Genomic DNA, 18,836 nt, shown 5'->3' with positions numbered 1-18,836 from the left:
AGGTCTGATTGATGAATGCAATTCAGATCTGAACTCATTTTAAATTTTTTTTTTTTTTTCGGTTGAGTGCTGCAGTTCTGCTATAGCAGATCTGAGTGCCGAATGCAACTCAGATCTGCAACACTCATGATTTTGTGATTTTTTTCTTTTAGAGGGTAATAACTTCAAGATAGAAAGCAAAACAGGTCTCCTTTTATTAAAATTAAACTGAAACAAGGAAAATAAAGTAATCTACTAAAGAGAAAAGAAGCATAACTACAGTAATACAGTAGTTGCATTCAAAGCAAAAATAAAAAATTAAGCAAATTAAACCAACTATGAATGCAATGCTGAAGAACTACATCTGAAGAACTACATCTACCAGCTACACTAAATCAGCAATCAAATATGAAGTAGATCATCAATGGGAAAGAGAGCTAACTAGATCAGCAGTGGAGTTTCATGCTAATTGCTGTACTGTAGCAGCCCTGCTACAGATCTGAATGCTAAAAGAATTACTTGGAAAGTGCTAATTTTTCTTAAATATCTGAGGCATAACAATTATTCAATCCAAACATACACCTCCTTAGCTAATGTAGCTCGGTTACAAGTGGGTAAAGCCAAGAATTCAGTCCACCCAGAATTCATAGTATGCTCTGTATCAGTTCAGTCCTCACATCATATCAACTGCATTTCAGATTTGAATTTCTCTCATTCCTTGCTATCCATTCACCCTTGAGGCAGGTTGGATGTATCATAGAGTGGATTGGGGTAGTGATGACACCCAATTCACCTAAAACTTGCATCGGTTCAGATCTAAGTTCAGAGGAATTCAGATCTGAACTGAGCAGATCTGTAACAGCAGAATTCAGATCTGAACTCAAGTCTGAGTTTGGATCTGAATTCTCAATTGCCTTACCTTCAGTTATTGCTACCAAATTGTTTTTGGGGAATAGCAGAAGTGCCCTAGGGTGAATTGGGGTGGTGATGACACCCAATTCCCCTCAAAATTGCATCAGTTCAGGTCTGAGTTCTGATCCGAATTCTCAATTGCTCCTCTTGTTGTTCAAAAGATCTCCCCTTTTTTTTTAATTTGTTTTTTTCTTTTTGTAATGAAATAAAGAAAAAAAATAAAGTCTGAAACACAAGCAACTCTTTTCGGCTGAGTGCTGCAAATCTGAAATCTGCTTATCTGAGTGCCGAATGCAACTCAGATCTGCAACACTCATGTTTATGTGAATTTTTTCTTTTTTTTTTTCTTTTTGAAGAGAACAACACCAAGATTGAAAAGAAATCAAACATGCCTTTATTAAAATGAAACTGAAACCAAAAAAAAGAAAGTAATCTACTTAAGAAAGAAGAAACATAACTACAGTAGTACAGCAGTTGCAGTCCAAGCTGAAATGAAAAAGTTAGCAAATTAACCCAACTATGAATGCAATGCTGAATGAGATCAGATTAAGAATGCTCAATGTTTCCTAATATTGCTTCTCTAAATCCCCGGCAACGGCGCCAAAAACTTGGTGTGTGGCTCATTGTGACACTAGCAAGTGCACTAGCCGTTCAAGTAATATAGTAGAGAGTGAAGTATCATTCCCACGAGGATTTAGGAAACAATTACCAATACTAAATTGAGCACTTCTTATCTGATCAACAAATAAATCTAAACTCTGATGAAAGCTAAGAAATCCTAAATTAAAATCTATCTAAATCATTGGCCCAATTGCCTTCAAATCAGGTTAGAAGAGTAAGCAGTAAATGTCAATCTCAGAGTTCAGCAATCTAATTCTTTTTGATTCATTCAAATGGTCATGTATTGTACTTGAAGTTTCTTGAATAAGGGTGTGATTGTAGAGTAATTCGGCCAACTAACCTTCAAAACTCAGATCTGAATTCTCAGATCTGAGATTGTAAGATCTGAATTGCTTGAAAGAGAATTCAGATCTGCAATTTTTAGATTGGGCGAATTAATCTACAGCTTGGAATTCCTAGAGTGCTTGAGAGAGACTCTAGGAATTCAGATCTACTATTCAAGAACTGAATTGAGTGCAAGGTTAGAGATAACTTGCACAATTCAGTTGGTGATCAATTCAGATTTGAATTGATGCCTTAGAAGTGTTTGAAGAAATGCATGCATGGGGATTAGATTCTTGTTAGAGATAGAAGAACCGTCACTCATGCATAGGATGAACATGCGCTTGAGAGTGGCTGTTCATGACCTTGGGGTTTTACCAAACCAAGGCTCAATCATGATTTATTCGAATGATCCAAATTGATAGATTGTTGAATTCTGAGATTGACATTTACTGCTTACTCTTCTAACCTGATTTGAAGGCAATTGGGCCAATGATTTAGATAGATTTTAATTTAGGATTTCTTAGCTTTCACCAGAGTTTAGATTTATTTGTTGATCAGATAAGAAGTGCTCAATTTAGTATTGGTAATTGTTTCCTAAATCCTCGTGGAAACGATACTTCACTCTCTACTATATTACTTGAACGGCTAGTGCATTTGCTAGTGTCACACTAGCCGTTCAAATAATATAGTAGAGAGTGAAGTATCGTTCCCACGAGGATTTAGGAAACAATTACCAATACTAAATTGAGCACTTCTTATCTGATCAACAAATAAATCTAAACTCTGGTGAAAGCTAAGAAATCCTAAATTAAAATCTATCTAAATCATTGGCCCAATTGCCTTCAAATCAGGTTAGAAGAGTAAACAGTAAATGTCAATCTCAGAATTCAGCAATCTATCAATTTGGATCATTCGAATAAATCATGATTGAGCCTTGGTTTGGTAAAACCCCAAGGTCATGAACAGCCTCTCTCAAGCGCATGTTCATCCTATGCATGAGTGACGGTTCTTCTATCTCTAACAAGAATCTAATCCCCATGCATGCATTTCTTCAAACACTTCTAAGGCATCAATTCAAATCTGAATTGATCACCAACTGAATTGTGCAAGTTATCTCTAACCTTGCACTCAATTCAGTTCTTGAATAGTACATCTGAATTCCTAGAGTCTCTCTCAAGCACTCTAGGAATTCCAAGCTGTAGATTAATTCGCCCAATCTGAAAATTGCAGATCTGAATTCTCTTTCAAGCAATTCAGATCTTACAATCTCAGATCTGAGAATTCAGATCTGAGTTTTGAAGATTAGTTGGCCGAATTACTCTACAATCACACCCTTATTCAAGAAACTTCAAGTACAATACATGACCATTTGAATGAATCAAAAAGAATTAGATTGCTGAACTGAAATTTTACAAACTGAAATACATCAAGGAAGAATGGAAACAAGGAGAAAGAAGAAAGAACATATAACAAAGAAACTGAATTCAAATCAAAAGAGAATGAAACTACAAATGATTTATTACAAAAGATCTTTGAATCACAAACCCTCAATTTGAACTCACCTTCTCTTCTAGCTTGCTTGTCTTGAACTTCCTTCAACCCTTCTTCTTCTTCTTCCTTGCGCCTAGCCTTCTTCTCTTCTCTTCTCTCAAGGTGGCCAAACCTCTAAGAGTGGGAGAGCCTTCCTCTCAAGCAATTGAACACTTTCTCCCCTCCTAGAGGCCTCCTTATATAGTTTTTCAAGGGGGCTTTTGTCCCTTCTTGAAGCCTCTAGAATGGGGTGTATTACACCCCTCATGAACCTTCTAGAGTGCTCCCTCCTTCTCTTCAAGAAACTCCTAGAAGTTGCCGCCCCTAGCTCCCTTTGGGCTGCTATTTGGGCTACAACTTAGCTTGCTTTTGAGCTCATGTGGGCTACACTCTAGGCTGTTATTTGGGCTAAAAATGGGCCTTCCTTGCTGGGCCGAATTCTACTCATAGCTAAGCTTTATTTTCTTGGGTTTTCTCAAGGAATTCACTTGCTCTTTTTGGACCGAAGTGCTCTCTCTTGGTTCCACGACCGGGCTGGACTGAAATTGGTCTTTTTGAACCTTCTTTTCTTGCATTTTTCCTTCCTTTTCTTGGATTGATTATCCCTGAACTTATTCTTAGCATTAAGCTAAATTAAGGCAAAATTTAATAAAATCGGCATAAAAATCCATGCTAAAGTCCTCAAAAATTATAGATAAATTGTAAGTTCATCAACCATCTTAGAGCTTGGCCTTAATTAGAAATGGCAGGTGGCATAATGTCTCTCTATCGGTTTGCTAGCCTTCTTATGAGGCCTCTTCTAGCCCTTACATTTCTTCTTGTCAAATTTGCTTCCTTTAACTAGCATTCTACTGGCTTGTCCTTTCTAATCAGTTCCTCTCCCTTTACAACATCTTGCCAAGTTATTGCAAGATAGCTTTTAGCTTGTTCGTGTTATAATTGATTTTAAACTGATTAAAGGACATGGGCAGAGAGTTCAATAAAGTATGAATTTTTGTATCATTATCTAATTTGGTGTTGAGAGTCTCCAATTCATTTATGAACCCTATCATCTTCATGACGTGATCATGAACCAACTAGTACTTAGACATCCTAGTAGTCACCAACAGTTTGAGGATTTTTGTCATGCAAAACAACTTTAAACTTCATACATGGCCTTTAAGCAATTAGAATTTTTTACAAGTTATTTTATTAAATTGTCTTTGAGTAGAGTTATCCAATGAAACGATGATGTAACAATGGGAAAAAGAGTTTTTCTCTTCTCATTCCTGATATTCCTTCTTTTTAACCTTAGAAACTCTTTCACCAGGCATTGTGGAGCCTTCTTATTGGCAATTTTGTCTAAATAGACAATACAAGAAATGAGTTTTTCTCATTTATTGTGCTTATTCGTAATACTGACAACTGGTGCTGGCTCATTGGTATATTAGTTGGTTCGAACGTTGATGTGGAATCAAATCCCGCAACAAGCACTTCGGGGAAAAAGGGGTAGGGGAAGTTATTAATAGTGTATGGCACCGAATATCAAAAGAATATAAAAAATGACTCCTAGATTCCCGAGTGACGTATAAAGAGATTCAAAAACTTTACATGAAAGAATTCCATTATTTCTCTCCCATATCTTTGCATCTCATAGAAAATTCTCCAAAAATGCTAGATGGATTCAAAACAGACCATAATCACCATCGAAATACTCCATAAATGGAAAACCATCAGGTAGTAGGTTTCTCTCACTTGTGGCATCCAGCCGTAAAGCAACATGCATCGTCAGGCCATATAAATGATGTCAGCTAACTCATTTTGACGTAACAAACACAGATGAAATAACTAATACACCTGTGACAATTAAGATTTAAGAAGAAAAGAATTAAAAGAAATCATGTAATATAAAATAATCCCTCGTGTAGTTTTATCAATACCCAAAAAATAGAAAGTCTATAATGCCCTCATTGCTAAAGACGTCTGATTCAATAAGGCTAAAATACCAAAAATACCTCAATATACCAATTAATCATTGTCGATTCAATGTCATTATGTGACAATATTGAATGTTTCTTAAAACATAGGATACCTCTTTCCAAGTCATCCCAAGCAACTGTAACAAATTCAATAATTCATATAAAACATCTTATAGCTGCCTAAGTTGTACTACAATCACTTGCGTTGGGTTATCCGCAAACTAGTCCCTTTTAATCTCCATGGATGTAAAAATCTTAGATCTGAAGTTTATACAACCTTTTGAGTTTTTGCGCCTCGAATTCCAAGGCAAGATACAATTTCTATTGGGTAGTTTCCTAACTAGAAAATTAAGCACTGTTTGGCATCAATTCTAAAAATTTCTCATTCTTAGAATTTTTCAAAAAAGGATGGATTCTAGATTGCTTTACTCTTGGAAACAGTTTCGGTGCTGTTTGATTCTTTGGATACAGTTTCGGTGTTTGGCACAAAACTCTGATTCTTTTTTGTCAGAATGAGAATATGTTTGGCATATCCATTTCTTTAAATTAAATTCTCTGACCGATAATCACATAAAACCAACTTTTGCGAGCCTCCCCCTTTCTGTTTAAAGACTGTAAATATAGGTCAAGGGTACAACTGAAAACAAAACATAACATGTTTTTTATCCAACAGATTTGTAAAAGGGTTTGGATATGCCAGAAAACAGACCATAATGTGAATTTACGGTCTATGATCCAAACCAGAATTTGAGATTTTATTTGTATTAATGGTAATGTAATTCATATTTCCATTAGAATCTGTCGTTTGTGATCATTTTTCATTGTACCAGTTAATTTTTTATACATGAATTTCATTATAATACTGAGAATTTGACAACCATAAAAGTCCTCGTATCAACAGTTCAACAGTTTTTGCCATAGAGCGGTGGCATTGAGAAACGATAGCCATGATGGCTCACGAAATTAGAAAAAACTGAACTTTGGATAGGTGGCGTTCAAAAGAGATAGGGAAAAGAATTACCTAAGAACTGAACCTACATCAAGAAATTAGAAGCAAGGAGAAAATTCCCTTCAAATTTTCCATTTGCATTAGATGAAAGAGTGACATGCTCCATTTGCCAATTTTCACGTAGCCTCCCATCATGTTATTTCCATGCTACAAGATCCTTCACGGCTTCACGGACATCTAAAATAAAATGATTTAATCTACAATTATAATATATACAAAAAAGAGGTTAACATGGAGAGCCTTTAAATGCTTTAAAGTTCTGGTTGCTTCTCAGCTCTTTAACAAAGATTGAATTTGCTTATGCACTCAGTTTGACTCGAGAGGTTCTTTGCACAGGGGCGGAGATGAGAGTGAGAAAAGAGAAGAGATTAGGGCTTTTTTTCTATTTTGTGAGAAATGTCAGATATGACCCTACATTCACTTGTGCGATAGGGATGCTCATGGTTTGGTTATAATCGAACCGTGAGCCTATTCTTTAAACCAAACCAAACCAGTATTATCGGTTTCTGGAAAACCGGTAATCAAAACCAAACCAAAGCCGACCGGTTAACCAGTTGACCATCAGTTTGGTTTGTCAGTTTTTTTATTTTTTATATTTATAATATATATATATATATATATATATATAACAAAAACTAGAAGATGCACAGATAATGACATGGCCCTGAAACAGCATGGAACCAAAGATTAGTGTGAACTTCATGTTCCTAGATACAGCTAAGGAAATTTGGGATCATGCTAAGAAGTTGCACTCTGAACAAGACAATACAACTAGGGTGTATCAGTTATATCAAGAGTACTTCAATTTGAAGCAAGGGAGTCAAAGCTTGGAAGAGTACTATGCAAGTTTGAGGAACATTCGTAATGAGCTCAATGTGTATCACCCTCTAACATCAGATGTCCAGATCCAACAACAGCAACGTGAACAGTTTGATGTGACTAGGTTTCTTGTGGGCTTGAAGGCTGAGTATGAGCCTGTCAGAGCACAGATATTGGGGGGATCAGCTCTCCCATCACTTGAAGAAGTTTTTGCTCGTCTTAAGAGGACATCCATTGAGCCAGTGGAACATTCTTCCTTCTCTGATAGATCTGGTTTGGTAGTGACTAAAGGGAGTGGCCGTGGAAGTAGAAGTGGTGGTGGCAGCAGTGGCCCTCCAAGCAACCGTGGTGGACACATGTTTAACTGGGCTAGTGGCCGAACTGGAGGCCGAGAGTCAGGGGGAGGCCGTGGAAAAGGAAGGAGTAATGCTCAGAGAAAATGTACACATTATGGCTTAGAGGGGCACACAGTTAATTTCTGCTATGATTTGTGTGGTCCACCCAACACTTGGGCTAACTATACTACATCTAAGAGTAGTAGCACAATTACTGAAAGCCAGCAAACTAACCCAACCCCCTCCACACCTGCTTGTGCTTCCGGGCAGGAAATAATGAGTGTACCACGGGCAGTATATGAGCAGTTCCTTCAAACATCTCAGCAGAATACAGCTACACTTGCCCATTCAGGTATGATTTGCTTAGCTTCCAAAGCCTCACCCTGGATCATTGATTCCGGAGCCTCAGACCATATGTCTGGGACTCTTGATGTATTTTCTTCCCTTTCTCACTCCTCCACATCTCAGACAGTTACACTTGCTAATGGTTCTACATCTCCTATTTGTGGTGTTGGTGATGTTGATCTCTCCTCCTTGTCTTTAGCATCTGTCTTATATGTTCCTAAGTTCCCTTTTAACCTTATGTCTGTTAGTAGATTCATCAAGTCCCTTAATTGTTCTGTAACCTTCTATCCTTCTTCTTGTGTGTTTCAAGATCTCAAGACAGGGAAGAAGATTGGTGGAGAGCATGAAGCAGGTGGTTTGTATTACCTTGATGGTGGTGGCCCCCCAGTGGCTTTTCAGTCGTCTCTTACTCCTCTCCAATGGCACTGCAGGCTTGGTCATGCGTCTCTCAAGGCTTTGAAGCTGCTAGTTCCTTCCTTGAGTCATCTTTCATCATTAGATTGTGAGTCATGTCAGTTGGAAAAACATCATCAAGTCTCATTTAGTCCAAGAATTGATACTCGTGTCTCAAGTCATTTTGCTTTAGTTCATTCTGATGTATGGGGTCCAGTTAAAGTGGTGTGATACAATGGGTTTAAGTATTTTGTAATCTTTGTTGATGACTTTTCAAGGATGACATGGATCTATCTTATGAAAAACCATAGTGAATTGTTCTCTATTTTTCAGAAATTTCATGCTAAAATACGCACTCAATTTGGTGTTCATATGAAAATAATTCGCTCCGATAATGCCATAGAATACATCTCCTCACCATTTCAGCAATACCTAGAACATCATGAAATAATTCATCAAACTTCTTGTGCCTACACCCCGCAACAAAATGGTGTAGCTGAACGGAAAAATAGACATCTTCTTGAAACTGCTCGCTCCTTGATGATCAATATGCATGTCCCAAAGCATTTTTGGAGTGATGTTCTTACATCTTGTTTTCTGATAAATCGGATGCCCATGTCAATCCTTGGAAGTCAATCCCCTTTCTCCGTGTTGTTTTCCACTTTGTCTCCATTTCCTCTCACCCCAAGAGTCTTTGGTTGTGTTTGTTTTGTTCAACACTTGGGGCCTGGAGTAGACAAGCTAGATGCTCGAGCTACGAAGTGTATTTTTCTTGGCTACTCGAGGACTCAGAAAGGGTACAAGTGTTATAACCTAAAATTTCATAAATTGTTTGTGTGCTCTGATGTCACCTTCTTTGAATCAATTCCATTTTTCTTAGATGCTGGGGTCTCTTCTTCTCCCTCTGTGGTTTTTTTTCCTGTACCGGTTGTGGACCCTCTTCCCGTAGCTCCCATTCCTATTGCAGATGCACATCATATGCCTGTTGCTACAGAGAGGCCGCCAATTACTCAAGTGTATACCCGCAAAAGTGCTTCGGCCCCTCCTCCACTTCAGCACCTGTCGACAGATCCTGCTACTGCTCCTTCTCCCTCAGATCTTGATCTCCCTATTGCTTTGCGGAAAGGTAAACGTACTTGTACTTCTCATCCCATTTCAGACTATATTTTCACTGCTCACCTTTCTGCTTCTCATTGCAAGTTTATATCATTACTCTCATCGGTTCCCATTCCCAAGACTGTACAGGAAGCCCTTACCTCCCCAGGGTGGCGGCAAGCCATGGAAGAAGAACTCTCTGCTCTACAACATAATCACACATGGGAACTCACTACCCTTCCTCCTGGTAAGCACACTGTTGGGTGTAAATGGGTCTATACAGTGAAGCATCTTCCTGATGGCAGTGTGGAACGATTGAAGGCACAGTTAGTGGCCAAGGGCTATTCTCAGTTATATGGTGTGGACTATATTGAGACATTCTCTCCTGTGGCTAAAATTGGTTCAGTTCGGGTGTTGATCTCATTAGCTGCTATGTATGATTGGCCTCTCGTACAACTATAAATAAAAAATGCCTTCCTACATGGTGATCTTGTTGAGGAGGTGTATATGGAGCAACCACCAGGGTTTGTTGCTCAGGGGGAGGCTGGAAAGGTGTGCAGGCTCGAAAAGGCAATCTATGGACTGAAACAATCTCCACGTGCATGGTTTGGCAGGTTCAGTGAAGTGGTAAAGGCCTTTGGGATGAAACAGTGTTAGGTTGATCATTCTGTGTTCAGCTATAACTCAAAGGATGGGAAAATCTTGCTAGTCGTGTATGTGGATGATATTGTCATAACTGGAAGTGACAGCAATGGAATTGACAGGCTGAAAAAATTCTTACAGGACCACTTCAATACGAAAGATCTGAAGAAGCTAAAGTATTTCCTAGGAATAGAGTTTGCGAGGTCAAAATAGGGGGATCAACCTATGTCAGAGAAAATATGTTCTTGATCTACTTGAAGAAACAGGGTTGTTAGGTGCTAAACCAGCAGAGACTCCAATGGAACTCAATGCCAAATTAAGTGTGGATGCAGGTGAAGAGTTTGATGATCCTGGAAGATACAGAAGGTTGGTGGGAAAGTTGAACTACCTGACCATTACCCGACCAGATATATCATTTGTTGTGAGTGTAGTGAGTCAGTTTATGCAACATCCCCGGGTTCCTCACTGGGAAGTTGTTCTGAGAATTGTTAGGTACCTAAAGGGTGCTCCAGGTCGTGGTTTGTTATACCAAAAGGTATGAACTCTTGAGATAGTAGGGTACACAGATGCTGACTGGGCTGGCTCTATATCAGACAGGAGGTCAACCACAGGGTATTGTACCTTCCTGGGTGGCATTCTTGTAACTTGGAAGAGCAAGAAGCAAACAGTGGTGGCAAGAAGTAGTGCAGAAGCAGAGTACAGGGCTATGGCCCATACCACATGTGAACTAGTATGGTTGAAGAACTTACTACAGGAGATGGGTTTCTCAATTGACAAACCCATGAAACTATACTGTGATAACCAAGCTGCTGTTCACATCTCATCCAATCCCATCTTCCATGAAAGAACTAAACATATTGAGATGGATTGTCACTTTGTGAGAGAGAAAGTGATAAGTGGGGTAATAACTACATCTCATGTGAGCTCAGGAAATCAATGGGCAGATGTCTTCACAAAAGGATTGTCTCGGGGGAAGAATAGATTACATTTGTAACAAGCTGGGACTATATGATACATACTCTCCAGCTTGAGGGGGAGTGTTAGAATGCTCGAATTAGGGGTATTTTGGTCATTCTAGTGTATCTTCTTGAAAGTGAAAGGTCTATTGTATTTGAGTTTAAGTTATGTGTCCCATCTTTTATGAGGGACAAAATTGTCTTTCTTGTAACTCTAAGTTTTATGAATAAAATTCAAGTGGGTCGGCTAGGAGTGATTTTTTCAGATTCTCTCTTCTAGTCTGGCCGAATACTCTTCTTTCTCTCTTCTTTCTTCTTCTCTACTTTGACCTAGAATCAACTAGGGTTTATTCACATGAAAGATAAATTTTGTGCATAAGAAAAAGAGAAGGAAAAAGAGCAAGAAAGAGAAAACACACCTACAGGTAGGCAAAGGAAAGGTTTCTCTACAAATATCTCTTTCAATTATGTCCTTTATCTCATATCTCTACAAATATCTCTTTATTGTCTTCTCTTTCACTCAATCTCTAAACCCTTTTTGTGAAAGAAGCACTATTGTCAAAGCGTCTAGGAGATCTAAGTGATAGTGAGGTGCCTAGTTCCTTGGTTGCCAAGGCAATGCCCAGGCAACTAGTTTTATATATCATTCAGCGTGTATACTAATTGAAAAATAGAACCATCATTACCATCATCATCTAGGCCTTGTACCAAGTACCAACTATATAGAATCAGCTACACAAATCCTGTTTTGTCATTTCATTTTGCTCAGTGCATTAATTGAAAAATAGTAATTCTCTTTATCAAGATCAAGAGCATTAAGTTTTCTCTCAAAACATGACAAATCAACATATATAGGATGATAGTATTTCAAATATATTAATTTCAATACTTTCAAAAATAATACTAATATAAAAAAAGTATTTAATAGTGTAATTTCATATCAAATTAGCAATTGATACGAAGGTGTAGTCATTTTTTTATTTAATGTATGGGAGAGAGCAAGAGAGAGAATAGAAAAACAAAAAAATAAATAAATAAGAGCTATTCATTCTTTTTGTCTTCTCAAAACTCTTGGATCTTTTAATTTTCAAAAGTAAAACTTTAACACAAAGTATGTATTAACACAAATATTAGTAAGACTTAGCAATAAGAATGATATTATAATAAACGCCTACCTTGTCAGTTTTGTATCCTAGGTGGACATCTTGTTGCTATAAACAAGGTGTTTAGGGATGAACCGAGCTAAGAGTGTAAGAGTGTCTAATCGCCTAGACAAATGACTTAACTATGGAAATGCCAATCTGAAGACGGAAGAAAGAAGGGATAAAAACTGTCTACAATTTATTTGTTTAACCTGACGTATTATGTTCCCCTTCCAAGTGCAAGATTCAGAAAATGCAGACTATGGTCAGACTATTTAATCCAGCTGACTATAGCATCTTATGGAGAAAAGAAGTGGGAAGAAAATTAATAATCCAAGGAATATTTTTACCAATCATTGTATTTGTACAAAAAAAAATGAGAAACAAGACTGATATTTTAAAGACTTCTCTAGTTATTATGGTTTGTTATATATGTTTATTTCTCCAAGTCAGAATCAAAATGTTTTCTCTACTCCTATGCAAAAATGCAAATAAGGGGGATTATTTATATGATACCCTTGATGGGCCTTACCCAAAATAATAATAAAAATAAAACTCAAGTCATTTGATTGAGTGAATTATATGTTGCATGAGAACTTAAAAATAAAACTTTCACACCAACAAGAGGGTATAAATATGGGAAGGTATTACTATCTCTGATGTAACAAGAAATAATTGGTACTTCGGTAAAATTAGAGTTTGCAGAGTAGGACTAGAATAACTCCACCAGTGTGAAAAGTTGGCATCCAGCACTAAAACTTTCCAAAGTCTCATGGTTAAGAATGAATATGACATTAAACAAAACTGAATGGCAAAACAGAATTCATGTAACAGACCCCAAATAGTGGGGACAAGGCTGGGATGATGATAATGGAGAGGCCTTCATATTCCAATAAAAGTTTGGAAATGTATGGAAGAGGTAGGGCCTATTACGATTAATAATCTATTTAATAAGATAATGAGAACAAAGAAAATGCCAAACAAACAGAAAAAAGATCACCATGATGCCTACATATAAAAACACAGGCAAAACGCATAGTTGCAACAATTACCATGGGATTAAACTATTATAAGCCACATAAGAAACTTTGGGAAAGATGATTGAGCAATTTGCAGACACCGACAGAAAGCACATGGGCAGATTGGCCAATGTTGACTTTATCAAAATTGTCTTGCCTCCCATGGATAGGTAATGTTTATTCCAAGATGCTAACCTCTTAGTGAATCTCTCAATCACTGGGTTCCAAAAGCTCTTTTTGCTTGGATTATCCCCTAGTGGCAGCCCCAAATAGATCAAAGGCCATTGAGCAATCTCACAACCCAAAATTCGGGCTCTATCATCCAACTCACTTTCACTCAAATTAATGTCAATCACACAACTCTTATCTAAATTCACTTTAAGATTAGTCACCTATTCAAACACATTGATCACTTGCTTTAGATTATTCACCCAACTTACCTCATCCCCACCATAGAAAAGAATTTCAGCAAACTCCTTTAATCTGGCCTGACTCCATTCCTTCTCTTATTAAGTCCTTATAAAATGACTTTACGAAGAATCTTCCTCTGCATTCTTTCCACCATAAGCCATCTTCTAAGGATCTAGAGATATTGGTACATTCTAATTTTTCCAATAACAACATACATTCTTCCACTTCTTGGTCCAGTAGAGGTCTTTTGAATTTCGGCTTCCAAATAAGTTGCTCCCCTCTCCACTCATAACACTGGCCTTTTGAGACTTGTTCTGTCAACTTGTATAATCTTGGGCAAATATCACAAAGTTTCCCTACTCCGAGACACTAATCTTCCCAAAACCTCACTAGAACCATTCCCCACTTTGAATTTAACAAAACTTCTAAACTCTTGAATAAAACTAATGATTCCTTTCCAAAACTTCTAAACACTTACCGACCCGAACATTATCACTCCATATTTTCCAACCACCACCCTCCTTCAAAGAGTCTCCCTCTCTCTCTTTTCCCAAAATCTCCACAACCATTTCCTTAGTAGTGCTTTGTTAAATAACTTAACCCTTCTCAGTCCTAAACCTCCCCCCTCCTTTGACCAACACACCTTCTCCCACTTGACCAAGTGAAATTTTTTGGACCCCCCACCCTTCCCACTTTGACCAACACACCTCCCACTAGAAAGAGCACTGTTTATGATAGTGATTCTCCCACCGAAAGAGAGGTACTTGGCCTTCCATCTGTCTAGCTGCCTTTCCGCTCATTCTATTAGGGGCCTCCAAATGTTAACTACTGCTGCCTTTGACCCCACCAGCAACCCAAGATGGAGGAAAGGTAGCTGCCCTACCTTACATTCCATCACCCCTGCAAATTGCTCAATCATCTTTCCCAAAGTTTTATATGTGGCTTATAAGTTTAATCCCATGGTAATTGTTGCAACTATGCATTTTGCCTTTGTTTTTATATGTAGGCATCATGGTGATCTTTTTCTATTTGTTTGGCATTTTCTTTTTTTTTTTTTTTTGATAATTGAAATGATTTTATAAAACAGCAATAGACAATAGTACAAAGTCCTCAAGGAAAGGTACGAGTTGCAACCTCTCCGGGCTAGTTAAGTACAGATTTCCAAATTAAAAACAACTTACATAGAAGCACAAAAAATATCTTCCCTAGAAACCCCCTGTTTGGCTAAAGCATCAGCCAAAGAATTAGCAGACCTACTAACCCATTTTACCTCAACTCTCATATTACTGGTTAACCACTTTACTTTTTTTATAAGATCTTTGTAGCCCCAAATGGTGGTGTTATGGACGCATTCCTCGGTAAGACATACCATCGCCGCCGGCAGCAGAAGGAACCTGACCCACCGCCAGCAGCAGTAATGATTCAGTGATTTTCAGTCTACCCAGTTCGGCAGCAGCAGTCTCATCCAGATTAGATTAGCTTATCTTCTTGTTCTTATCTTATTCTATTGCTCTTATCTTATCTTGTTAGTAAGTTATCAGATAAAGATTAGCTTATCTTATCCTTAGCAAGATAGAACTGGAAGTCTCCCTATTCAGCAAGGAGACTCCCTCAGATTAGGACTCTTGTAATCTCCTATTTAAGGAGACACCCTTATTGAATGAAATCATCAAATTATTCAGTCAAATAGTGAGTTAGGAGAGTTGGTGATCTCTTGGACAAATCACCAAAGGCACCAAGATAGGTTCATCACGAGCAGGAAGGAACAAGGGAAAACAGGAGGTTTTCCCCGTGGACCGACCCGTGACGAGATCCTATTCTCGGGCCCTCAACAACTTGGTATCAGAGCAAGGCGTCATGGAAGATCTGGAACAGCTACCACCCAGGGTCCACGACCTCGAGCACCAACTCGTGGAGACCAGCTCCGAAGTTCGTGAGATCAAAGGCGAAGTGAGGGAACTGCGACGTCTGATGGAGATGTTCCTTTCTAGCATGGAAAGGAACTCTGAAGGAGGGACAGCCGCTAACGACCGCCGACCAGATCTGTCGGAGTCTTCCGGCGAACAGCAGTCCGTTAGCCATGGAGCAGCCGTCGTCCCCAAGTACAGCAGGCTGGAGTTCCCGTCGTACAACGGCAACGGAGACCCCCTAGGCTGGCTGTATCGCTACGAGCAGTTCTTCCGGAATCAACGGACAGATGATCGGGATAAGGTAAGCCTAGCCGCCTTTCATTTAACAGAAGAAGCACAACTTTGGTTTTATCGGTTAGAGCAAGAAGAACCCGGGCTCAGTTGGCCCCAGTTTAAATCCTATTGCCTTCTTCGGTTCGGACCCCCACTGACCAGCAACCCACTGGGCGAGCTATATAACCTTAAACAGACCGGCACAGTTGCTGAATACCAGCGACAGTTCCAAACCTTCCTCGCGAGGGCATCCTCCGTGCAACCCGACCAGCAAGTGGATATGTTCACAGCTGGGCTAGCAGAACCCCTACGAGTGGATGTCGAGATGCAGAATCCCCCGAATTTGGTCACAGCCATGAACTTAGCCCGCGCATTTGAGCGCAAGCTGCAGCTCAGCCACGGAATTTTTAATGTGGGTCGTCCACCGAACTCGTGGGTGCCCCCAAGATCAGCAGCAACGACCCCCTCTTCGGCTACCAGCCGGGAACTGAAACCTCACACGACCACCACCTCTAAAGCAGTGACAAGTACAGGCAGTAACATGGCCACTCCTCCCATCAAGCGTTTGACCAGAGCAGAAATGGCAGAACGTCGAGCAAGAGGTCAATGTTTCAACTGTGATGACCTCTACTCGGCAGGACATAGATGCAAGAGGCTTTTTTGCCTTCTCATCGATGAGCAAGAGGAGGAAGGGGATCCCACCACATTCGAGCCAGAGATCTCTCTCCATGCGATCACCGGTATTAAAACCTCTCAGACCATGCAGTTACAAGCACAGATCGCAGGTCAGTCGGTGCGCATTCTCGTCGATTCGGGGAGCACACACAACTTCATAAGTGAACATGTCGCCCTGTAGTTAAAACTACCAATGGAACTCCGGCCACAACTACAGGTAGCCGTCGCAAATGGTGAGAAAGTTCACAGTCCAGGGATTTGTAAGGACGTCCCGATACAGGTCAATTCTGAACTAATTCTTGTTGATTTATTTGTACTCTCATTGGATGGGTTCGATATTGTTCTTGGGGTCAAGTGGTTAATCACCCTAGGGCCGATTTTATGGGACTTCAGTGCACTCACAATGACATTTCACCTAAATGGGAAACAAGTTTCATGGCACGGTTGCAGGGTTAAAGAAAAGTGACCACAGGTCCATACTCTTCAGACAGAACCGGCAGCTATGGAAAAACTCCTCGCCAAGTTTTCATATTTATTCCAGAAACCCAAGGGTCTCCCTCCTCCCCGAGCTTGCGACCATCGCATCCCTTTAGTGGCAGGGTCAGCGCCAGTCGTTGTTCGGCCTTATCGCTACCCTCACCTACAGAAGGATGAGATAGAAAGACAGTGTACAGCGATGCTGCAACAAGGAATCATACGCAAAAGTCACTCCCCCTTCTCTTCGCTGGTTCTATTGGTGGCAAAGCAGGATGGAACGTGGAGGTTTTGTGTTGACTATAGAGAACTCAATGACCGGACGATCAAGGATAAGTTCCCTATTCCCGTTGTGGACGAACTGCTGGACGAATTGCATGGTACGCAGTATTTCTCTAAGTTGGACCTCAGATCAGGGTATTTTCAGGTTCGCATGGCTCCCGGTGACGTGAAGAAGACTGCCTTCCGCACCCACCATGGCCACTTCGAATTTTTGGTCATGCCATTCGGTCTCTCCAATGCCCCATCCACATTTCAGTCATTAAAGAACGAGGTATTTCAGCCCCATCTGCGCAAATTTGTTTTAGTTTTCTTTGACGATATCCTCGTTTACAACAAATCATGGGTAGAGCATGTGCATCATCTGTGATCAGTTTTCGAGCTCCTGCGCCAACACAAATTATTCCTCAAAAGGTCCAAGTGTTCCTTCGGGGAGCGACAGGTTCTTTATCTCGGCCACATCATCCATGAGCAGGGTGTGACAGTTGATGGTTCCAAGATTCAGGCTATCAAAGAATGGCCCAAACCTCAATCAGCCAAGGCCTTGCGCGGATTCCTCGGATTAACGGGTTACTACCGCAAATTTGTCAAGAACTATGGATTGTTGGCAGCACCGTTAACCAACATGTTAAAGAAAGATACCTTCCGTTGGGACGACACAACAGATGAAGCTTTTCCGGCGCTAAGGACTGCCCTGTCCTCCACTCCGATCCTGCAGTTACCTAATTTCGCCCTCAAGTTTACTGTCGAGTGCGATGCTTCCGGAGTAGGTATCGGAGCCGTATTACAGCAGCAAGGGCACCCAATTGCCTTCTTCAGCCGCTGACTGGCCGATCGGCATCTGAAGCTTCCAGCCTATGAGCGCGAACTGATCGGCCTCGCCCGAGCCGTCCAGCACTGGAGACCATATTTGTGGGGGCGGTCGTTCGTCGTCAAAACTGATCATTACAGCCTCAAATACCTGTTAGAGCAACGTCTCACCACTTCCCCTCAGCAGCATTGGGTTAGCAAACTACTCGGGTTCGACTTCCGTGTGGAGTACAAGGCGGAGTCCTCCAATCGCGCAGTTGATGCCTTATCTAGGCGAGATGAAGACGCGATGACTCTGTGTGGCATTTCCCAACCCCGGATCTCTCTGTTTGACGACAATAAGAAGGCAGCACCACAATCTCCGGAATGGTCACCCTTGGTCCAGAAGATCCAGTCAGGCACTGCCGACCCCAATTGGTCGCTTCAAGACGGGTTGGTACTATATAAGGGGCGGGTCTATCTTCTGTCCGACTCCCCGTTGATTTCCACCATCATCACCAGCATCCATAATTCCACCCATGAAGGCGTTCAGAAAACGCTACACCGTGTCCGGACTAATTTCCATTGGCGAGGTATGAAAACTTCTATTCGAAATTTTGTCCAGAAATGCTCCTCATGCCAACAGCATAAATGGGAAAACCTACACCCAGCAGGCCTCCTTCAGCCCCTTTCCATTCTGTCACAGATCTGGACCGACATCTCCATGGACTTCATTGAAGGACTACCCAAGGTAGGTGGCAAATCAGTACTCTTCGTGGTAATCGATCGTTTCTCTAAATACGCCCACTTCATTCCTCTATCACACCCGTACAGTGCCACTTCAGTTGCCCTCGCCTTCTTTACACATGTTTTTCACTTACATGGGTTACCAGAATCCATTGTCAGTGATAGGGACCCGGTTTTCACCAGTGCCTTCTGGAAGGAA

At 40.3% G+C, this 18,836-nt stretch overlaps 1 protein-coding gene across 2 annotated transcripts in view; it reads right to left on the bottom strand.

Moving 5' to 3' along the window:
* Nucleotides 1-4,890: 4,890 nt before the first annotated feature.
* LOC148855693 (uncharacterized) overlaps nt 4,891-18,836 on the bottom strand; it is a 39,341-nt gene continuing 25,395 nt past the window's right edge. The window contains exon 2 of one of the 2 annotated variants that reach the window (XM_088985737.1): nt 4,891-5,202. In XM_088985737.1, coding sequence (XP_088841863.1) covers nt 5,194-5,202 — 9 coding nt within the window. In that variant the 3' untranslated portion in view covers nt 4,891-5,193. Of the gene's footprint in view, nt 6,511-18,836 lie in introns of both variants that reach the window. The other variant, XM_088985736.1, reaches the window with a different exon arrangement.

The sequence above is a fragment of the Nelumbo lutea genome, chromosome 4 (genome assembly GCF_056320005.1).
Source record: "Nelumbo lutea isolate HS-2025 chromosome 4, American lotus-T2T, whole genome shotgun sequence".
Taxonomy (NCBI): domain Eukaryota; kingdom Viridiplantae; phylum Streptophyta; class Magnoliopsida; order Proteales; family Nelumbonaceae; genus Nelumbo; species Nelumbo lutea.
This window is presented reverse-complemented; position numbering and strand designations above follow the sequence as displayed.